Source organism: Galeopterus variegatus, unplaced genomic scaffold, assembly GCF_000696425.1.
Source record: "Galeopterus variegatus unplaced genomic scaffold, G_variegatus-3.0.2 Scaffold1037, whole genome shotgun sequence".
Lineage (NCBI taxonomy): Eukaryota > Metazoa > Chordata > Mammalia > Dermoptera > Cynocephalidae > Galeopterus > Galeopterus variegatus.
This window is the reverse complement of record NW_007727148.1, coordinates 236,254-252,354: the sequence shown is the minus strand read 5'-3', so window position 1 is coordinate 252,354 and position 16,101 is coordinate 236,254. Positions and strand designations below refer to the sequence as shown.

At 48.7% G+C, this 16,101-nt stretch overlaps 1 protein-coding gene across 2 annotated transcripts in view; it reads right to left on the bottom strand.

Annotated features, from left to right (window-relative positions):
- Positions 1-16,101, bottom strand: part of MPP2 (membrane protein, palmitoylated 2 (MAGUK p55 subfamily member 2)) — a 35,127-nt gene that overhangs the window by 15,366 nt on the left and 3,660 nt on the right. For both annotated transcript variants that reach the window (XM_008574386.1, XM_008574387.1), the window contains exon 2: positions 11,198-11,316. In XM_008574386.1, coding sequence (XP_008572608.1) covers positions 11,198-11,316 — 119 coding nt within the window. The remainder of the gene's footprint in view (positions 1-11,197; positions 11,317-16,101) is intronic.

Sequence of the window (16,101 nt, the reverse complement as noted above, 5' to 3'; positions counted from 1 at the left end):
TTAGGAGACACTAGTTGATACTGATAGTTCCAACTAAAGTCAAATTCTACAGGATTTTCCTCATCTTCCCCTATTCCATATTTGTATCTCCCTTCTCCTTCAAGGGAGAACTTACTTCCCAATAACATCAAAATATCTACTTGTTTGTTCTGTCCTTCAGTCTTCAGAAAAGAAATGCTATACTACTGTCTCTATCTCATGGACCTACTAAGTAAAAATGAAGATTTATCTGCGGTTCTCTTTGTCCTCAGAATATCGATGTCTAAAAGAACTAGAGGGCCGGCCCGGTGGCGCATTGCTACAGTGCGCCGCTTGGGAGCGCAGCGCCGCTGCCGCCGAGGGTTCGGATCCCACATACAGACCGGCGGCTCACTGGCTGAGCGAGGTGCGGACGCAACACCGAGGGTTGCGACCCCGTTGCCGGTCACGAAAAAAGACAAAAAGGGGAAATAAATAAATAAATAAATAAAAGAACTAGAAAATTTCTGATGGAAATATTCTATATCTCTGCTGTCCAATACAGTAGCCAGTAGCCACATGTGGTTATTGAGCACTTGAAACGTGGCTACCATGATTGCGGACCTAATTTTTAACTTTATTTAAGCATTTTAGTGTAAGTATTTTAATTTTTGGTATTTAAATAAATAGCCACACATGGCTAGTGGTTACTGTATTAAGTAGCACTGCTTTAGAATACATCCCACTTAGAGTGTACAGATTATTGTGAGCAAAAGTTGCTTAAACTAATTCCTTTTTCTGTATGATTATGATAACAATTTGATACATGGATAGATTCACTTACCTGCACTTAATTTTAGTGGCTTTTAAAATTAATCTTATTTTTTAATCTTACTTTTGTACAACATGTACATGGTTCAAATTTCAAATCTATATAAAAAGTAAATTCAAAAAAGTCTCAGTTCCATCATCATCCCTTCTACCCCATTTACACCCATACCCTAAAATAATCATTTTCATTAGTTTCTGATTTATTCTGGTTTTTTTCACAAAAATAAGCAACTATTCTCCTTTCTTACTTAGAAAACACATAAAACACTCTTTGATATCTTGGGGGTTTTGTTTGTTTGTCTAATTGGTTTGGTTTGTTGTTTGGTTTTTTACTCAACACTGTGTCCTGGAAATTACTCCATGCCACTACATGGAGATCTTCTGCTATTATTATTCTTTAATTGCTGTATTTGACTCCATTGGGTGACTGGAGTACCATAATTTATTTGACCAGTCTCCATGGATATTTAGGTTGTTTCTAATATTTTGCTTCTGCAAATGATGCTGCAGTCTATAACCTTGGCACAGTTGTTTTATATCTGTCGAGAAGATCTGTGTAAATTCCTAGAAGTCTTGCTGGGTCAAGCAGCAAATGCATTCATAATTTTCTTAGACATTTACAAATTCCCCTGCATGTGGCTTAGGCCCATTTGCCCTCCCACCAGCACCGTATGAGACACTTTCCTGAAGCCTCACCACCAGAGCGTGTGATCAAACTTTTGAATGTCTGCCAGTTACATGGATGAGAAATGATCTCTGAGGAGCTAAATTTGCATTTTGTTTATTATGAATGAAGCCAAGCATCTCTTCATATGTTCAAGGGCCATCTGTCTGTCTTTTTCTGTGAGCTCTCTGTTCACATATTTTGCCAGTTTTTCTATCAAGTCTTGAGTTTTTTCCTTTTCCCTTTTTTTTTTTTTTTTGGCAGCTGGCCAGTATTCTTTTTCCCATCTTCTAAATGTTCTCTCTATATTAGAATGATTAGCCTTTTCTATCTGTGATAATCTCTTGGAACTATTTCCCCTGAGTTTGATTTATATTTTTAACTCTGTTTATGGTGTTTTTTGCCATGCAAAAACTTTTTTTAAATTTAATTTTATTTTGTCAATATACAGTGTGGTTGATTATTGTGGCCCATTACCAAAACCTCCCTCCTTCCTTCTTCTCCCCCCTCTTTCCAACAACCTCATATCTGTTCACTTGTTGTATCAACTTCAAGGAATTGTCATTGTTGTGTCTTCTTTCCTCCCCCCCCCCAGGTTATTTGTGTATTTATTTATTAATTTTTAGCTCCCACAAATAAGTGAGAACATGTGATATTTCTCTTTCTGTGCCTGCCTCGTTTCATTTCATATAATTCTCTCTAGGTTCATCCATGTTGTTGCAAATGGCAGTATTTCATTCCTTTTTATAGCTGAGTAGTATTCCATTGTGTAGATGTACCACATTTTCCATATCCACTCATCTGATGATGGGCATTTGGGCTGGTTCCAGCTCTTAGCTATTGTAAATAGTGTTGCACTGAACATTGGAGAACAGGTATACACTTGTCTTGATGATTTCCATTCCTCTGGGTATATTCCCAGCAGTGGGATAGCTGGGTCATATGGTAGATCTATCTGCAATTGTTTGAGGAACCTCCATACCATTTTCCATAGAGGCTGCACCATTCTGCAGTCCCACCAACAATGTATGAGAGTTCCTTTTTCTCCGCAACCTCGCCAGCATTTATCGTTCAGAGTCTTTTGGATTTTAGCCATCCTAACTGGGGTGAGATGGTATCTCAGTGTAGTTTTGATTTGCATTTCCCGAATGCTGAGTGATGTTGAGCATTTTTTCATATGTCTGTTGGCCATTTGTATATCTTCCTTAGAGAAATGCCTACTTAGCTCTTTTGCCCATTTTTTAATTGGGTTGCTTGTTTTTTTTTTTTAAAGTTGTTTGAGTTCCTTGTATATTCTGGATATTAATCCTTTGTCAGATGTATATTTTGCAAATATTTTCTCCCACTCTGTTGGTTGTCTTTTAACTCTGTTAATTGTTTCTTTTGCTGTGCAGAAGCTTTTTAGTTTGATATAATCCCATTTGTTTATTTTTCCTTTAGTTGCCCGTGCTTTTGGGGTTGTATTCATGAAGTCTGTGCCCATTCCTACTTCCTGAAGTGTTTTACCTATGTTTTCTTTAAGAAGTTTTATTGTTTCAGGGTGTATATTTAATTCTTTAATCCATTTTGAGTTGATTTTAGTATATGGTGAGAGGTATGGTTCTAGTTTCATTCTCCTGCATATGGATATCCAGTTATCCCAGTACCATTTGCTGAAGAGGCAGTCTCTTCCCCAGTGTATAGGCTTGGTGACTTTGTCAAAGATCAGATGGCTGTAGGTGTGTGGGTTGATTTCTAGATTCTCTATTCTATTCCATTGATCAGGGTGTCTGTTTTTATGCCAGTACCATGCTGTTTTGGTTATTATAGCTTTGTAGTATAGGTTAAAGTCAGGTAGTGTTACGCCTCCAGCTTTTCTTTACTTTTTTTGCTCAGAATTGCTTTGGCTATGCATGGTCTTTGTTATTCCATATAAATGTCTGGATAGTTTTTTCCATTTCTGAGAATAATGTCATTGGAATTTTGATGGGGATTGCATTGAATTTGTATATCACTTTGGGTAGTATGGACAAAAACTTTTTAATGTGGTTGAATTTATTAATATTTTATCCATCTGAATTTTGAGGCCTAAGTTTTTTCTTCTAGAAAAAGGGCTTTCCCCATACACAAATCCCTGTTTTCTTCTAGGACATGTATGGTTTATTTTCTCATAATTAGATCTCTGGTCCACTTGAACTTTATTCTAATGTATGGGGTGTGGTGTGGATCCACTTGGGTATCTTTCAAAATGACTATCCAGATGTCCCAATAACATTTATTAAAAATCCATAGGGAAATTATTGTTTAATTTTTTAGGTGTGATAATGGTAGTGGGATTATCTTTTAAAAACTGAAATACAGATAAAATTATGTTATGTCCGAGATCTGCTTCAAAATAATTCAGGAGAGAGAGAAGAGGGTGCAGGTATGGATGACAGATTATCCATCAATTGTTAAATGCTGAAGGAGAGCGATGGATGATGGGGATTTAGGATACACTTTGGAAGTTTTCCGTAATACGAAGTTCCTTAAGCCCATGAGATGGGAAGATTTTCATAACACCTCACAGGAATATTGTGAGGATTCAGTGAGATGGAAACAGTGCTCGGCTCACAGCAGGTCCTCAATAAAGGCTAGATCCTTTCCCCAAACAGGCCAGAGGAGCAGCAGCCCACACAGCCCTGTAGTCACCTAAACCATCCTCTGCCAGGTGAGCAGCATTTTGGACTGATTCCCACAGCCTGGCTGTGCAGAGTATTCCTGCTAGGGGTGATCTCCAGACTGAATGATCCTCAGTCATTGAGCTCAGTGTAGCCCACAGAGCCTCTGAGTGAGGGACAGAGGCTTCCCCAGCTCAGTGTTACCACAATGTGCCTAGGGCAATGCTGGGAACCCGGGGCCCCAAGAACTGAGTTTCAAGAATGAACAATGGCATTCAGGCAGCAATGACCTCACCATAACCCTAGTGTGACTCAGGTTAACAGAAGACAGCTCTGGCCTGGGTGTCCCAACACTGAGCATTAGAGAGATTGCTCGTTTGGCTTTAGCAACTTCTGCTCCAAGGATGGCTAGGGGACAAGTTTTCCCAGGAGTCTCACTTTCCCAAAGGGAAGCCAGAGCACCTCCTAAGCTGCTTACCTCCCGTCTTTGACTTAGTGGCACCCTCCTCCACCAAAGGCTGCTCCATTCCTCCTTCTGTGGCCACCCCAGGCATCTTTACTCATGGATACAAAAGCCCACCTCTCTGAGCTCAACCTTCACAGCCCAGAGGAAACATTGAACATTTAATTATTCAAATACAAAACAAAAACTACAGTGGCTTGATTAAACAGCTGATTGACCAGTGCTGAAAACACCTAGCATGTATCGCAATTCGCAAGACACTTTTTAGGGACTTTGGAAGCCCAGAATTGAAATAATAACAACTCTCCATTCCTGATACGTTCTCATCATTGGTTTGACCGTGGCTTCCTTGTAGTTAGTTGGTATTAAATCAGATATTTTTAAGGATATAACAAGGATCTAAGAACCCACCACCAAAACCAAAAACATGGCTCTTGACAATATCCTTGACAACAGCCCTGCCCACCCCTCCCACTTGCATAAACCACCATCCTGATACCCTGTGTTCATCACTCCCTGGATTCCAGTTTAACAGAGTTTTATTGTATCTGGAAGTATTCTGCATATTCCAAAAATTAATACAGTTTTTAGTTTCTACCTTTAAAAAAGGGAATTATGATATATAAATTATATATATATATATGAATTATTATATACATATATACATAAAATCAGGCTCCAGGGATATACATACATATATTTTTTATTTTTTTTTTTACTTTATATTAAGTGAAAAATCATTTCACTTACCATTTTTTTATTCAACAAAAAACTTATTTTTTAAATTTTATTCTATCAATATACAGTGTAGTTGATTTTCGTATCCCTTTTCACTTACTATCTTTTTACTATTATTTTGCTAAGACTAATTCTTATTTTTCATATTAGGTGATACCTGCACACATAGTATCAGAGGTAGCAGACTCCAGAACCAGGAGAGTAATTTGAATTTCTGTGGTAACCATTTGTTCCATTTGGCTCTGCAAAATCCTCCTCAGCCAAGCAGGGGCTCACGCTCATTACAGACCAGAAGCTTGGGCCAGGAGGTGCAGCTAGTTCGTGGTAGAGCTGGCACTCGCACCCAACTCTGCCGGCTCCTACTCTGGAGCCATGATAGGCTGCAAATGCAGAAACAGCACCCAGCCATCTCTTTGAAAGGCTTTGCCCTCTGCTCTCCCACTCCAGCCCCTCTGACCTTGGCAAAAGACAGGGAATCCTCATTTAAAACCCACACTCATAATTAAATAGTTCAAAAACTGTAAGACATCCCAGGGAGTGTTGTGCCAGAAGGTAAAGGAACTCTTCAATCTGAGTTTGGCAGATGTGACTTGCTTTAGCCAATGGGATACTAGCAAATGTGATGCACGCAGAGGCTTGGAAAGTGCTTGTAATTTGGAGTTTGTCCTCCCTTGCTGGTGAGATCACCATTTGAAGAAACCTGGGAGGCATGTGAAGGGAGTGTATGAACGAACCCACATGAGATGGAGTAGAAAAAACAAAGAGTTTGAAGCCAGAAGATTTCTTTTGAAAAGGATCGTCCTAGAGGATGAGAGAGCACAAGAAGAGAGAGGTCTGGTCATCCCAGACGTTGCAGCCTTCCCAGCTGAGACACCAGACATGTGAGTGAGGCCATCCCAGACCACCCAACTGAGCAAGGCCAAACCAGAAAAACTACCAACCAGCCTATAAAATCCTGAGAACTAAATCATGGTTGTTCTCAGCCTCTGCACAGTGGGGTGGTTTGTTATGCAGCAACAGCTAACTAATATGCTGGGCTCCTCCCCACCACTATAGCACTGTTTATCAGGTCCCCTTGTCAGAGTCTCTGTTTTAGTGGCCTCCCTGGACTCTCACTCTTCTAGGGCCCTGTCTTGCTTTGCCAGCCCAACCTCACCACAGGACTGGGATCCTCCTTGTGAACTCCAGTCCCTATACTCTAAGACTATAGTATAACAATTCTTTATGGTTTGAAAAGCATTTCCACATCTGTGACCTCCACCTCGCCCTGCCATGAAGCTGAGAGGTAGCTATCATTCTCCCCACTTCTCAATAGAAATAACTGAAGCTCAGAGAAGTTGGCGAACATACTAAAGTCACACAGCCAGTCAGTGAATCTTCTGACTCCAAGCCCTTAATTCTTTCTACTTCATCTCATGTGGATTAATTTACACACTCCCTTCACCTGCCTCCCAGCTGGCAGATGTCCCCACTGGTAACAATTTTTCTGAATTTCTGAATGTCACCTGCCTTGGCCTTATCTGCTGTTGGAACACCTGCTGCTGGATCCATGTCAGCTCTCCCGGATGCCAGCCACCTGCCAGTGCTGCCACCTGCTGACTGAAGCCAACTCCCTGGATTTATGATCTGCCTGCCAGATCTGACTTCCCTCCAGAGCCTTTAACTCTCTGGGTTTATCCCCTCAGGCCCTGCCCCTCCCTGGTCCCAGATCTAGCCAGCACAGCCCCTTCCACACTGCCTGTCACCTCCCCAGAGAGGAGAGTCAAACTCAGCTCCACAAGAGGAAGGGAAGGAGGTCAGCAGCCACCCCATGCAGCTCCAATCCAACTCTATTCTTGTGGATTTCTGGGCCACTTCACCAGGACAACCAAGTTTTTGTAGCTGGATCTTTGACCAAAGTGCTTTGTCTATTAGGTTAGATATTTATCTATGTATACATAAGCATTGAAATTGGTAAGAAGGAGGAAGAAGTAGGTCCCGTTGTCCAAAGCAAGTCACATGGTCAAGCCCAGATTGAAGAGTGGAGAGAGAGACTCTATCCTTTGATGAGAGGAGTGGCAAATTTACATTGCAAAGGGTCACCTGTGCAGGGATGGGAGGGATTTATGGCTTTTTCTTTTTTTTTCAAATGAGCTCAGGCAGGACTTTAGGGAGATTCACTTCCTGTTCGTTCCACAACCCAATTGAGGGAGGAAGTCGCCGGATTCCTTTAGCCCACTACCCTCTTATTGGGGGCTCAGAGTTGAAGAAATGTCCACACTATCATCTATTGTGCTCTAGGCATTTGGAATCATACCAGAAATTTCTTGGAGGAAATTCTGATCCCCAAAAACAATTATAGAGAAGAGAGTTTACTTACCGTCTGCCATAGCACACTGGTAACTTCTCAATTAGGCTATACTGTGAGGTTCCAGGACTGGGGCAATGTGGGGACCAGTGAGAGGAAGACAGACTTGGGCTCCATCAGGAGAAGAATAAACTTCCTGCTGTTCATTGCCATAGCCCCAACACTGTGCCTTGTACACGGTGAGTGCTCAACAGATATTTGTTGAATAGATGAATGAATGAATGAATGAATGAATGAATGGCAGAGCCAGCCAACCAGCAATCCTATCATTGAACAGCTGTTAAGTGGCCTGGACAAAACCACCAGAGAGGAATGCTATCAAGGGGATCATGATTTGAAGGAGGCTGGCTAGAGGGCCATCTAACTCTGAGATTCTGCCATCCCAAGAGCGTCTCCTTATATCACTCTGTCTCACTGCAGAAACAATAGCTAATGTGACCCAGAGATGACCCAGTCTGATAAATCCAACTCTGAAATTGGCTTTGGAAGGTTACAAGTGCTGAGGTTCAAAATGCACATGTTCAGCAATTCCACTGCCTAGTGTCCACCCCAGAGAAACTCTCACACATGTTCAAAAGGAGATGGCTGTGAGGATGTTCACTGCGGCACTGTCCTTAATAGAGGAAAATCAGCAACGACGGTCCTGTCTTTCAGGAGGGGAACCAATAAGTAAACTGGACTCTATTCATAAGTTAGAATACCACACAACAGTTAAAGTGAATCTCTCTATCTGAATCTATATCTATACTTAGGGCAATAGCTGTGCTACTTGTATGAACTAGAAACCTCAAAAACAGAAGCAACTTACACTATCACTCCATTTACATAAAGTTTAAAGCCACATATAACAAGGGTATATTGTTTAAGGCTACACTCATATGTAGTATGGTAAGCAAACATTTAGATAAACATTCGGGGGAATGACATTATCAGTCTCTAACCAGTGGTTGCCTGTATGGAGGAAGAGCAGTGGACGTGAGGCGTGGGGGAGGCATTCACTGTATGGTGCTTTTTATTTCCTAAAAAGAAAGAGCAAGAGACAGAGCAGCTAGGGCCAGTATTAACATCTTGGAGATGGGTACTCAGGGGTTCACTCTGTTACTTTCTACACTCTTTTGGGTTTTATTTTAGGTTTTGGTTTTGGCGGCTGGCCGGTACAGGGATTGAACCCGAGACCTTGGTGTTATCAGCACCACGCCCTAGCCACTGAGCTAGCCAACACCTATACTCTCATATTTATTCATTCCACAATTATTCAGTGAGGACCTACTATGTGCCAGCCACTGTTTTAGGCTCTGGAGACACAGTAATGAACTGAGCAGACAAACATTTCTGCCCTCATGGAGCTTACATTCTCCATGTTTGAAATATGCATAAGACCTTGTTTTTATTTTTAATAAATGAGCATAATTCTCAATCACTGAATGAAAAGTAACCTGCCTTTCCCCAATCTCCTCCAGTCTGCTTTTCTCTTCCCCAGGACCTCCCACTATTAACGCTTGCAGGCATTTTATCTTCTGTCATTAACCACGTCCCCAAGTCTTCTACCATTCCACAGATGATAACAAGACTAGACTGTGTCCCTAGGACATGTCATCCCCTGCAGCAGCTCTCTCCCTCCAGTGGGACTTGGTTCTCCTCCACGCCCCGCATCAGAACTGGCCATAGCCATCCTGTGACACACAGTCCCCAACCGCAGTCTGTGGAAAACCCAGCACCCGGGTGTACTACCTTCTCCCTCCCTGACATTGCTGTCATTGTCAATTTCCTGGTCACACTCACCACCATTCACTGAAGACCCTGGGGACTGTCTTAATCTTCTCCCCATCCCAATGCCTGCCACAGCCCTAGATCCCAACACCCATATAGACACATCCACCCCACACCCGGGCCTTCGACTCCTGGACCTCTGATCACCTACCCGTCCACCACAGCTACAGCCTCCATTGTCCTGTCATCCCCAGAACTGTGCTCCCCTGAAATCTTTCACCTCCCGTCTCCCTTTCTCTGACCTGGCCTTCTTCCCTTCCATCTAAACCCCCACACCACTCCCTAAACACTCTGTGGCCTCAGAGAGCCCCCAGGCCTTCACCTCCATTTCCTCCCCACCTTCTCTCCTCCAAGCCTGGGCCCAGAGGTGATGCTCAGAGCCGCTCTTACCAGCTCCCTTCACACTTCCCCTGCAACCAAAAGCCCCAGGCCAGCACGTGCTCTGGGCCAAAGCCACACTCTTCTTCATCTCTGGACTGGTCACCTCTGCCCTTGGAAATCAGGTGCCCGACATGGACAGTCTGGGTGCCAGCCATCCCATTCCCTCTCCCCTTCAGTGACTAGTCAAACCTCCACTTCTGAATCTCCCTGCTCAACCCTCGCTCCTCAGTTCCTGGAGAGGACAGCCCCACCTTCACAGAGAAGTCCCAGCAATCAGGCCTGCTTTCCCACGACTCCCAGCCCTGCCTCCAACGCAGCAGGGGCACTGTCCTCACCTCTCCTCACCTCAGCAGAACAGGGTCCCTCCTTCCCCTCCTGATCTCTCTCAGTTGAAGGAAGCACCAGCCTCTCACTTTCCTGGGGCAGAATCCCAGGTGCCTTGTCACCCCCCACCCCCAAACACCAAGTTCCACCAATTTACCTTGAGCCCCTTACCACAGCTCCAGGGGGCTCTCAGCGTCCCTGACTCAAACCACCACACAGCCCCTAACCAGTCTTTCCAACTCCAGATGTGACTCCCCAATAGTCCTCCAGGTGGTAGCCAAAGGGATGTTCCTAAGGCCCATATGCCACCATCACCCCCCCCCAGCTTAAAACCGTAAAGGCTCCCTGCACCCACAGGAGGATGCCCAAGCCCCCAGGTACAGTCCCCAGTGCCCTCTTCAACCGGCTCCATCTCCACAGCTCACATTCCTTGTCTCGCATCGAGGCTCCAGCTCACACCAGCTCTCAGTCCCCTGTACACTTCTGACTTTCCCACCTCTGCGTTTCTGCTCAGGCTCTTCCTGTGGCCCAGGATGCCCTCCCCCTTCTCATGCTTCCCGATGCAGCACAAGTGGTCCTTCCTCCAGGAAGCCTTCCCTGCCCATCCCAGGTTGGGTTTGATGCCTGTCCTTTATGTTCCCCAAACACCTACTACATCTGCCTCTATCCCTGCCATTACCAAATTGCTTTATAATCTCTTTTACTGAGTCTCTCCCCTACCTGACACATGGCAGATGACCTTAAAGAGACATCTGCACAAAACACCCAAAGGCAGAGGGATAGGCAGAAGGAACTCTGGAGATGCCAATGCACAGGCATGCTCACCCCCCACCAGTCATACCCTCCACAAGCTGGCGGTCACCAAACATCCATCCATACACTCACCAGCTAGGTGTGCGGGCAGCCCCCTCTACCTGCAGTTGCTCAGGTTCACACCTGGGCACGATGTTCTAACACACACACCTTCAAAGGGGCCTCTTGTGCCACATGCCCCATTCCCAGGGGCCCCTGTGGCTAAGACCCCGTCCCTCACTATGCCTCCCCAGGCACAGTGCCCCTGTACCCGCCTCCCTGGAACATACCTTGGCCAGGGATCTTACTATGGGACTTTCCATAATGCCTCGAAGGAAGATCAGGTCCAGCTCCGCAGCCCCCGTGGCATTGGGGAGGGATCCCAGGTTGTCCAGGACTTGCTGCATGGCTGGGGGGAAGGGGCGGCAATGAGACACACAGGCACCAGCTGGGCTCAGAAGACCAAAACACACCACAACACCTCCACCTGCCCCCATGCCCCACTGAAGACAGCCCCTCCCTGCAGCACTCCCCTCCCTGCCCAGCACAGGTGCCCCAGGCCCTTGAATGCCCAGGAGGCTTAGCAGGAGGGGGCAGTTTCCTTAGCCTGTTCTCTCCACCCTAGGTAATGCCAGCCTGGGCAGGTGGGAGGCTCCAGGCAGCAGGAAGTGGACGCTGAGGTAGAGGGAGGAGAGAAAGGGAAGCAGGTGTCAGGTTCCAGCTCCACCCTGACCCAGAGAACCACAGTCTCCTCACGCAACTTCAGCATAAACTGAAGCCCCAGGACTCAGACACCTGCACCTGGTGGGCTCAGGGATGAGAGAGGCAGGGCTTGGAGCATGTCCCTGACTACAGGCACAGAGTCAAGCAAGCAGCCACAAGGGAGGCCAGGGCCTACACAGCATCTAGTCCAAGCCACACCGCTAATCTGCTGTGATGTTGCACAAGTCACTGTTCCTCACAGGCCTCAGTCTTTCTCTCCTGTAAAATGGGTGGGTTGGACTAGATGATGTCTATAGGCTGTTTAGCTGTGACAGACAATGACTTTAATATAAGAAATTAACATGGATGATAGAAAGTCAAAGCTGAGGCCTGGAACACTGGCAGGAGCTGGGGAAACAGGCACGTGGAGGCTTGGGATGGCTGTGGGCACCCAAGGGCAGAGGTCAGACCAAGTCATCCCAGGGATCAGCAAACCCTCAGCCTGGGACAGTACATAACAAGGACATGAGAACACCTGAAGCTGGGCCACAGCAACGCCACCAAGATCTGAGGTAGGGGTTGCCTTGGCAGAGGTGGGAGCTCCAGGCGGCATCAGGTTCCAGGGGAAGAAAGGGAGAAGCAGAGTGTGCCCAGCTGGGGGCAGAGATGGGCAGGGGGTATTATTACTCTGCCACCCTGCCACCCACGCCTACATCTGTATAACAGCACCCAAGCCCTGGAGGAGGGGGGTAGATACACTCCCAGGCGCCCTCAGCACTCAGTGCTCCCCTCCTGCAGGAAGGAGTGGGGGTGGGGAGGAGGGGCACTGAAACTGGAGCTGGCAGAGATGGTTCAGGGACTCCCAGACGCACCCTGCCTCCTCCAAAAACATCCAAGCCTGCCCAGACCTACAAGGCCCTCAGTGGGCTCCGAAAGAGGCCAGGGCAGGGACCCTTCCCACTCTGCCAGGCTATGCTGGGATCCACCCTCCCCAGTCATCCCCAGTCTGCCAGTTATGGGGGGAGGACTAACCCAGGGGAGTTGGTGCCCTCAGCCCAGGCCAGCTGTCCTGCCAGGCCGGGCCCCCAGACCCCTCAGGCTCCCGGGAGCCCGCTCCTAGGGCATCCTCTCGATGCCCCAAAGCCCGCCGGGGGAGGGGCCAGCTTTCCCCTCAGCCTCCTCGGCCCGCCCTTGCCTACCTTCCCTCCGGAACTCTGCTTCCTCCGAGGAGCCCAGGGATACACCCTCCAAGGAGGCCCCGCTGCCTGGGCTGCCCGCCATGGCGACCCCCAGCCCCGGGGCTTCCGGAGCAGCCTCCGCCGCCGCCGCGCACCCTCCCAGCCAGAGGGGGCAGCGCTGGAGAGGGCGGGACTCGGGGGCGCCGCTGCAGGAGCAGCCAATAGCAAGGCCCAGCCGGCCTGGCCGCCTTGCTGATTGGCCAAAGCCCCGACGGGCGCTGCCGGGTGGGGAGGGGGCGTGACAGGGGTGGGAGGAGGGCGGTGGGAAAGAGAGAGTCCTCGTCCTACGGCTGGCCCGATCCCCAGATCCCCAGCGTTTTAGTAACAGTGGGGTGGGGAGGGGGCGGCCAAGAGACGGGGTAGGGGGCGGTAAGCGTGACGCCCCTTCAGGGCCGGCGCAGTGCCCAGAGACCCTCCCCTCGCAGCCAGCTGCAGGAAACCCAAGCGGGGAGGGGTCGTGGCCCCCCCTGTTCCTGCCCTCCTCTTCTCTGGAAGTCCCTGCTCTAATACACCCCATGCCACCATCTCCCCATACCCTCCGACCTCTGCCCTCTGTCCCCTCTCCAGGCCCTATTTCCTTTACTAAGATTTTCTTAGTCAAAGGAAGCCCCCAAAACAACTCTCAGTCCTCCAGCAGGAGGTAATGGCACCACTGGGGCATGAGGCAAATACCTCAAGAACCAAATAACTCCCCCTACCTGCCAGCCAGCCATCCACACGGGGTGGGGGTGCGGGGGAGTGGCACCATTGTGGGCAGGGAAGGGTGCCCAAGCCCTTCTGACCCCACATCTCAGCAGCAGCTTCGCACCCTCCCCCATCTCCCATTAGCTCTTCCCCTTGGGCAAGGAGGTGATGCCCAGGAGGCAAGTCAGGCGCCTTGGAACTGGGGAAGGGAAAGGGAAAGGCACACTCATGCAGCAGGAATAAGGGTGGGCAGGAGGGGAATTTGGCAGTTACCCTAGCCAAGCGCCCCCATTCCTCTGACACCCTGTACCCATGAGGCCACCAGCAGGGCACTGCTGCAGCCACCAGTCAGCCATTCCCTGAGGAGTGGCACCAGGTGGCACTGCGCCCCTGGTTGCCATGACAGCAGTCAGGATTACACACCAGGACAGTAACACAGGGATGTGAGAGAGATTTAAAGAGACCGCTCCATCTGAAAGCAGCCCCACATCCCAGCCTTGATTCAAAGAAAGGAGGGAGTCTGGTGAAGGGGGAAGATAGGGCAAGGCAGCAGGTCAGGGGCTAGATCTCTAAACTCTCAATGGCCTGTGCCATGGCCCACATATCTCCCAACCCACGCCCACCCTCAGGAAAAGAGGCCTTCACCTTAATCAAAGTAGAGCTGGTGTCTCTCTGCAAGAGGAATACACCCACACCATTCACCTCCCTCCAAAATGACAATGACCATATTGACACATGGGGAAGGGTGGGAGAAGGACTTTGCTAGCTTCACCTTTCACAGAGCCCAAGGCAGGGATCCCCCCAGAGTAGGGCTCATTAATAGGAGGGAGGGAGAGAAAGAGCTTGACCTCAGAGGCAGAGGTACGGCTGTCTCTCTCAGTCCTGTGGGACGTGTAATGACCACCAGATGATAATCTAATGACCACCACTAGATTGTTGAGGTCAGGAGCTAATACAGCCCAGAGTGGAGGCAGGGGGCTGTCTGAGGGAAGAGGAGCACTTTGTACTTCTTCCTTTGGATATGGGAAGACAGAGCAGCCCATGGCACAACACCCAGGGGAGAGGGACCCCAGGAGTCCTTTGAGGAAGCGGGCCTTAAATGCACACCCCTGGGCTCACTCCCTGTCCTGTTCCCCACCCCCCACCATGCCCCCGTCAAGTGGCCTGCAGCAAGGAAATCACACTGCTGGGCCTGCTCCTCCCTCTACACCCCTGCCAGGCACTATTAATGGGTTTACTGGGCAGCCCCAGATTGAGGCCTTTAATCACAGGCTCAGGGATGGGTTCAATTAACCTCTAAGCAGCTTACAGTGGGGCCCAGGCAGGCTGGAGCAATGAGAGAGCCCAGGAAGCCCAGACTGGACACGAGATGGAGGTACTGAGCCCTCCAAGGCTGCAGAAGCTAGGAGACATTGGTACAGTCCCTCTGCTATTGGAGAAGAGGCCTTTCCTGGGGGACACGGGTGTCACAGTTTAGGCTCTGGCTCACTTTCAGCAGCCTTCACTTTCCTGGTTCATTTTCTCAGAGGGGAGGGACAGGGGAGTCATTCTAACCAAAGTGGGGGTGTAGAACGTCTTGCAGAGGTAGCAGGAGGGCCTAGAGCAGGGGGAGGAGCTGCTCGGAGGAAGGAGGAAGGCATCCAGGCAGGGGAAATTCAGGCAACTCCAAGCAAAACCATAGTGGCCTGCAGCTGCCAGCACCCTTAGAGAGCCTCCAGCACAGAGAACTTCACCTGCCGGGTCCCTGAATGCACCTAAGGGGGTCCATGAGCTCCTGGAGCAGCCTGTAGATTTTGTACATGGAAGCATTTGTCTATGATGCAGGTTCATTGCTGTCATCAAATTCTCAGAGATCCAGGACCAGTGAAAGTTAAGAACACCGATCTTGTCTCATCACCTCATTTTAGGGGAAACTTAGGTCCTCAAAGGACGGTGACTGACTCAAGGCCACAGGGTTAATGTCATAACAACAACCCAGCAGCAGCATAATCACTGGGAACATTTCTAACACTAATGTGCTCTCCTTTGTCATAGCTTTGAGGCTCACATCAGCCCTTCACAGAAGAGGCTCCCCTAGCTTATCTAAGGGGTCCACTCCCTTGACCTGAAACCTCCTACAGAACCACATCCTGACCTGGCACTCTTGTCCTCCACCCACAGCTTCTTGTGCTCCGCACCCCCTGCCCACCTCTAGCACATGCTTGTCTGGCAGGCACTGCACTGTGGGCTTAGCGCCAGGCTGTGCTCCTTTAGTCCATCCATCCTCCAAGGCCCATCTCCCCGGCCACCTCCTAGCGGCACTTCTCTAACCAGCCCGGCTCCAGCCATTGCCCTCCAGCAACGGCGTAGGCCATCTCTGGAGCATGCATCCCTGCCCCCCTCAGAGGTGAGCTGTGCTGTGTCTCCAGCCCTACCTCGGGGCAGGTGCATGAGATGGCCACGGAGGCTGCCTGAATGAATGGCTGACTGGTTGAGTGGAGCAGCAGTTGGGGGCAGCTTGCTCTTACTGGGAGCTGTGAAAGTACACCCCAAGTCCTTGCCTGCCAGCCTCTGAACCACTGAGATCGGCT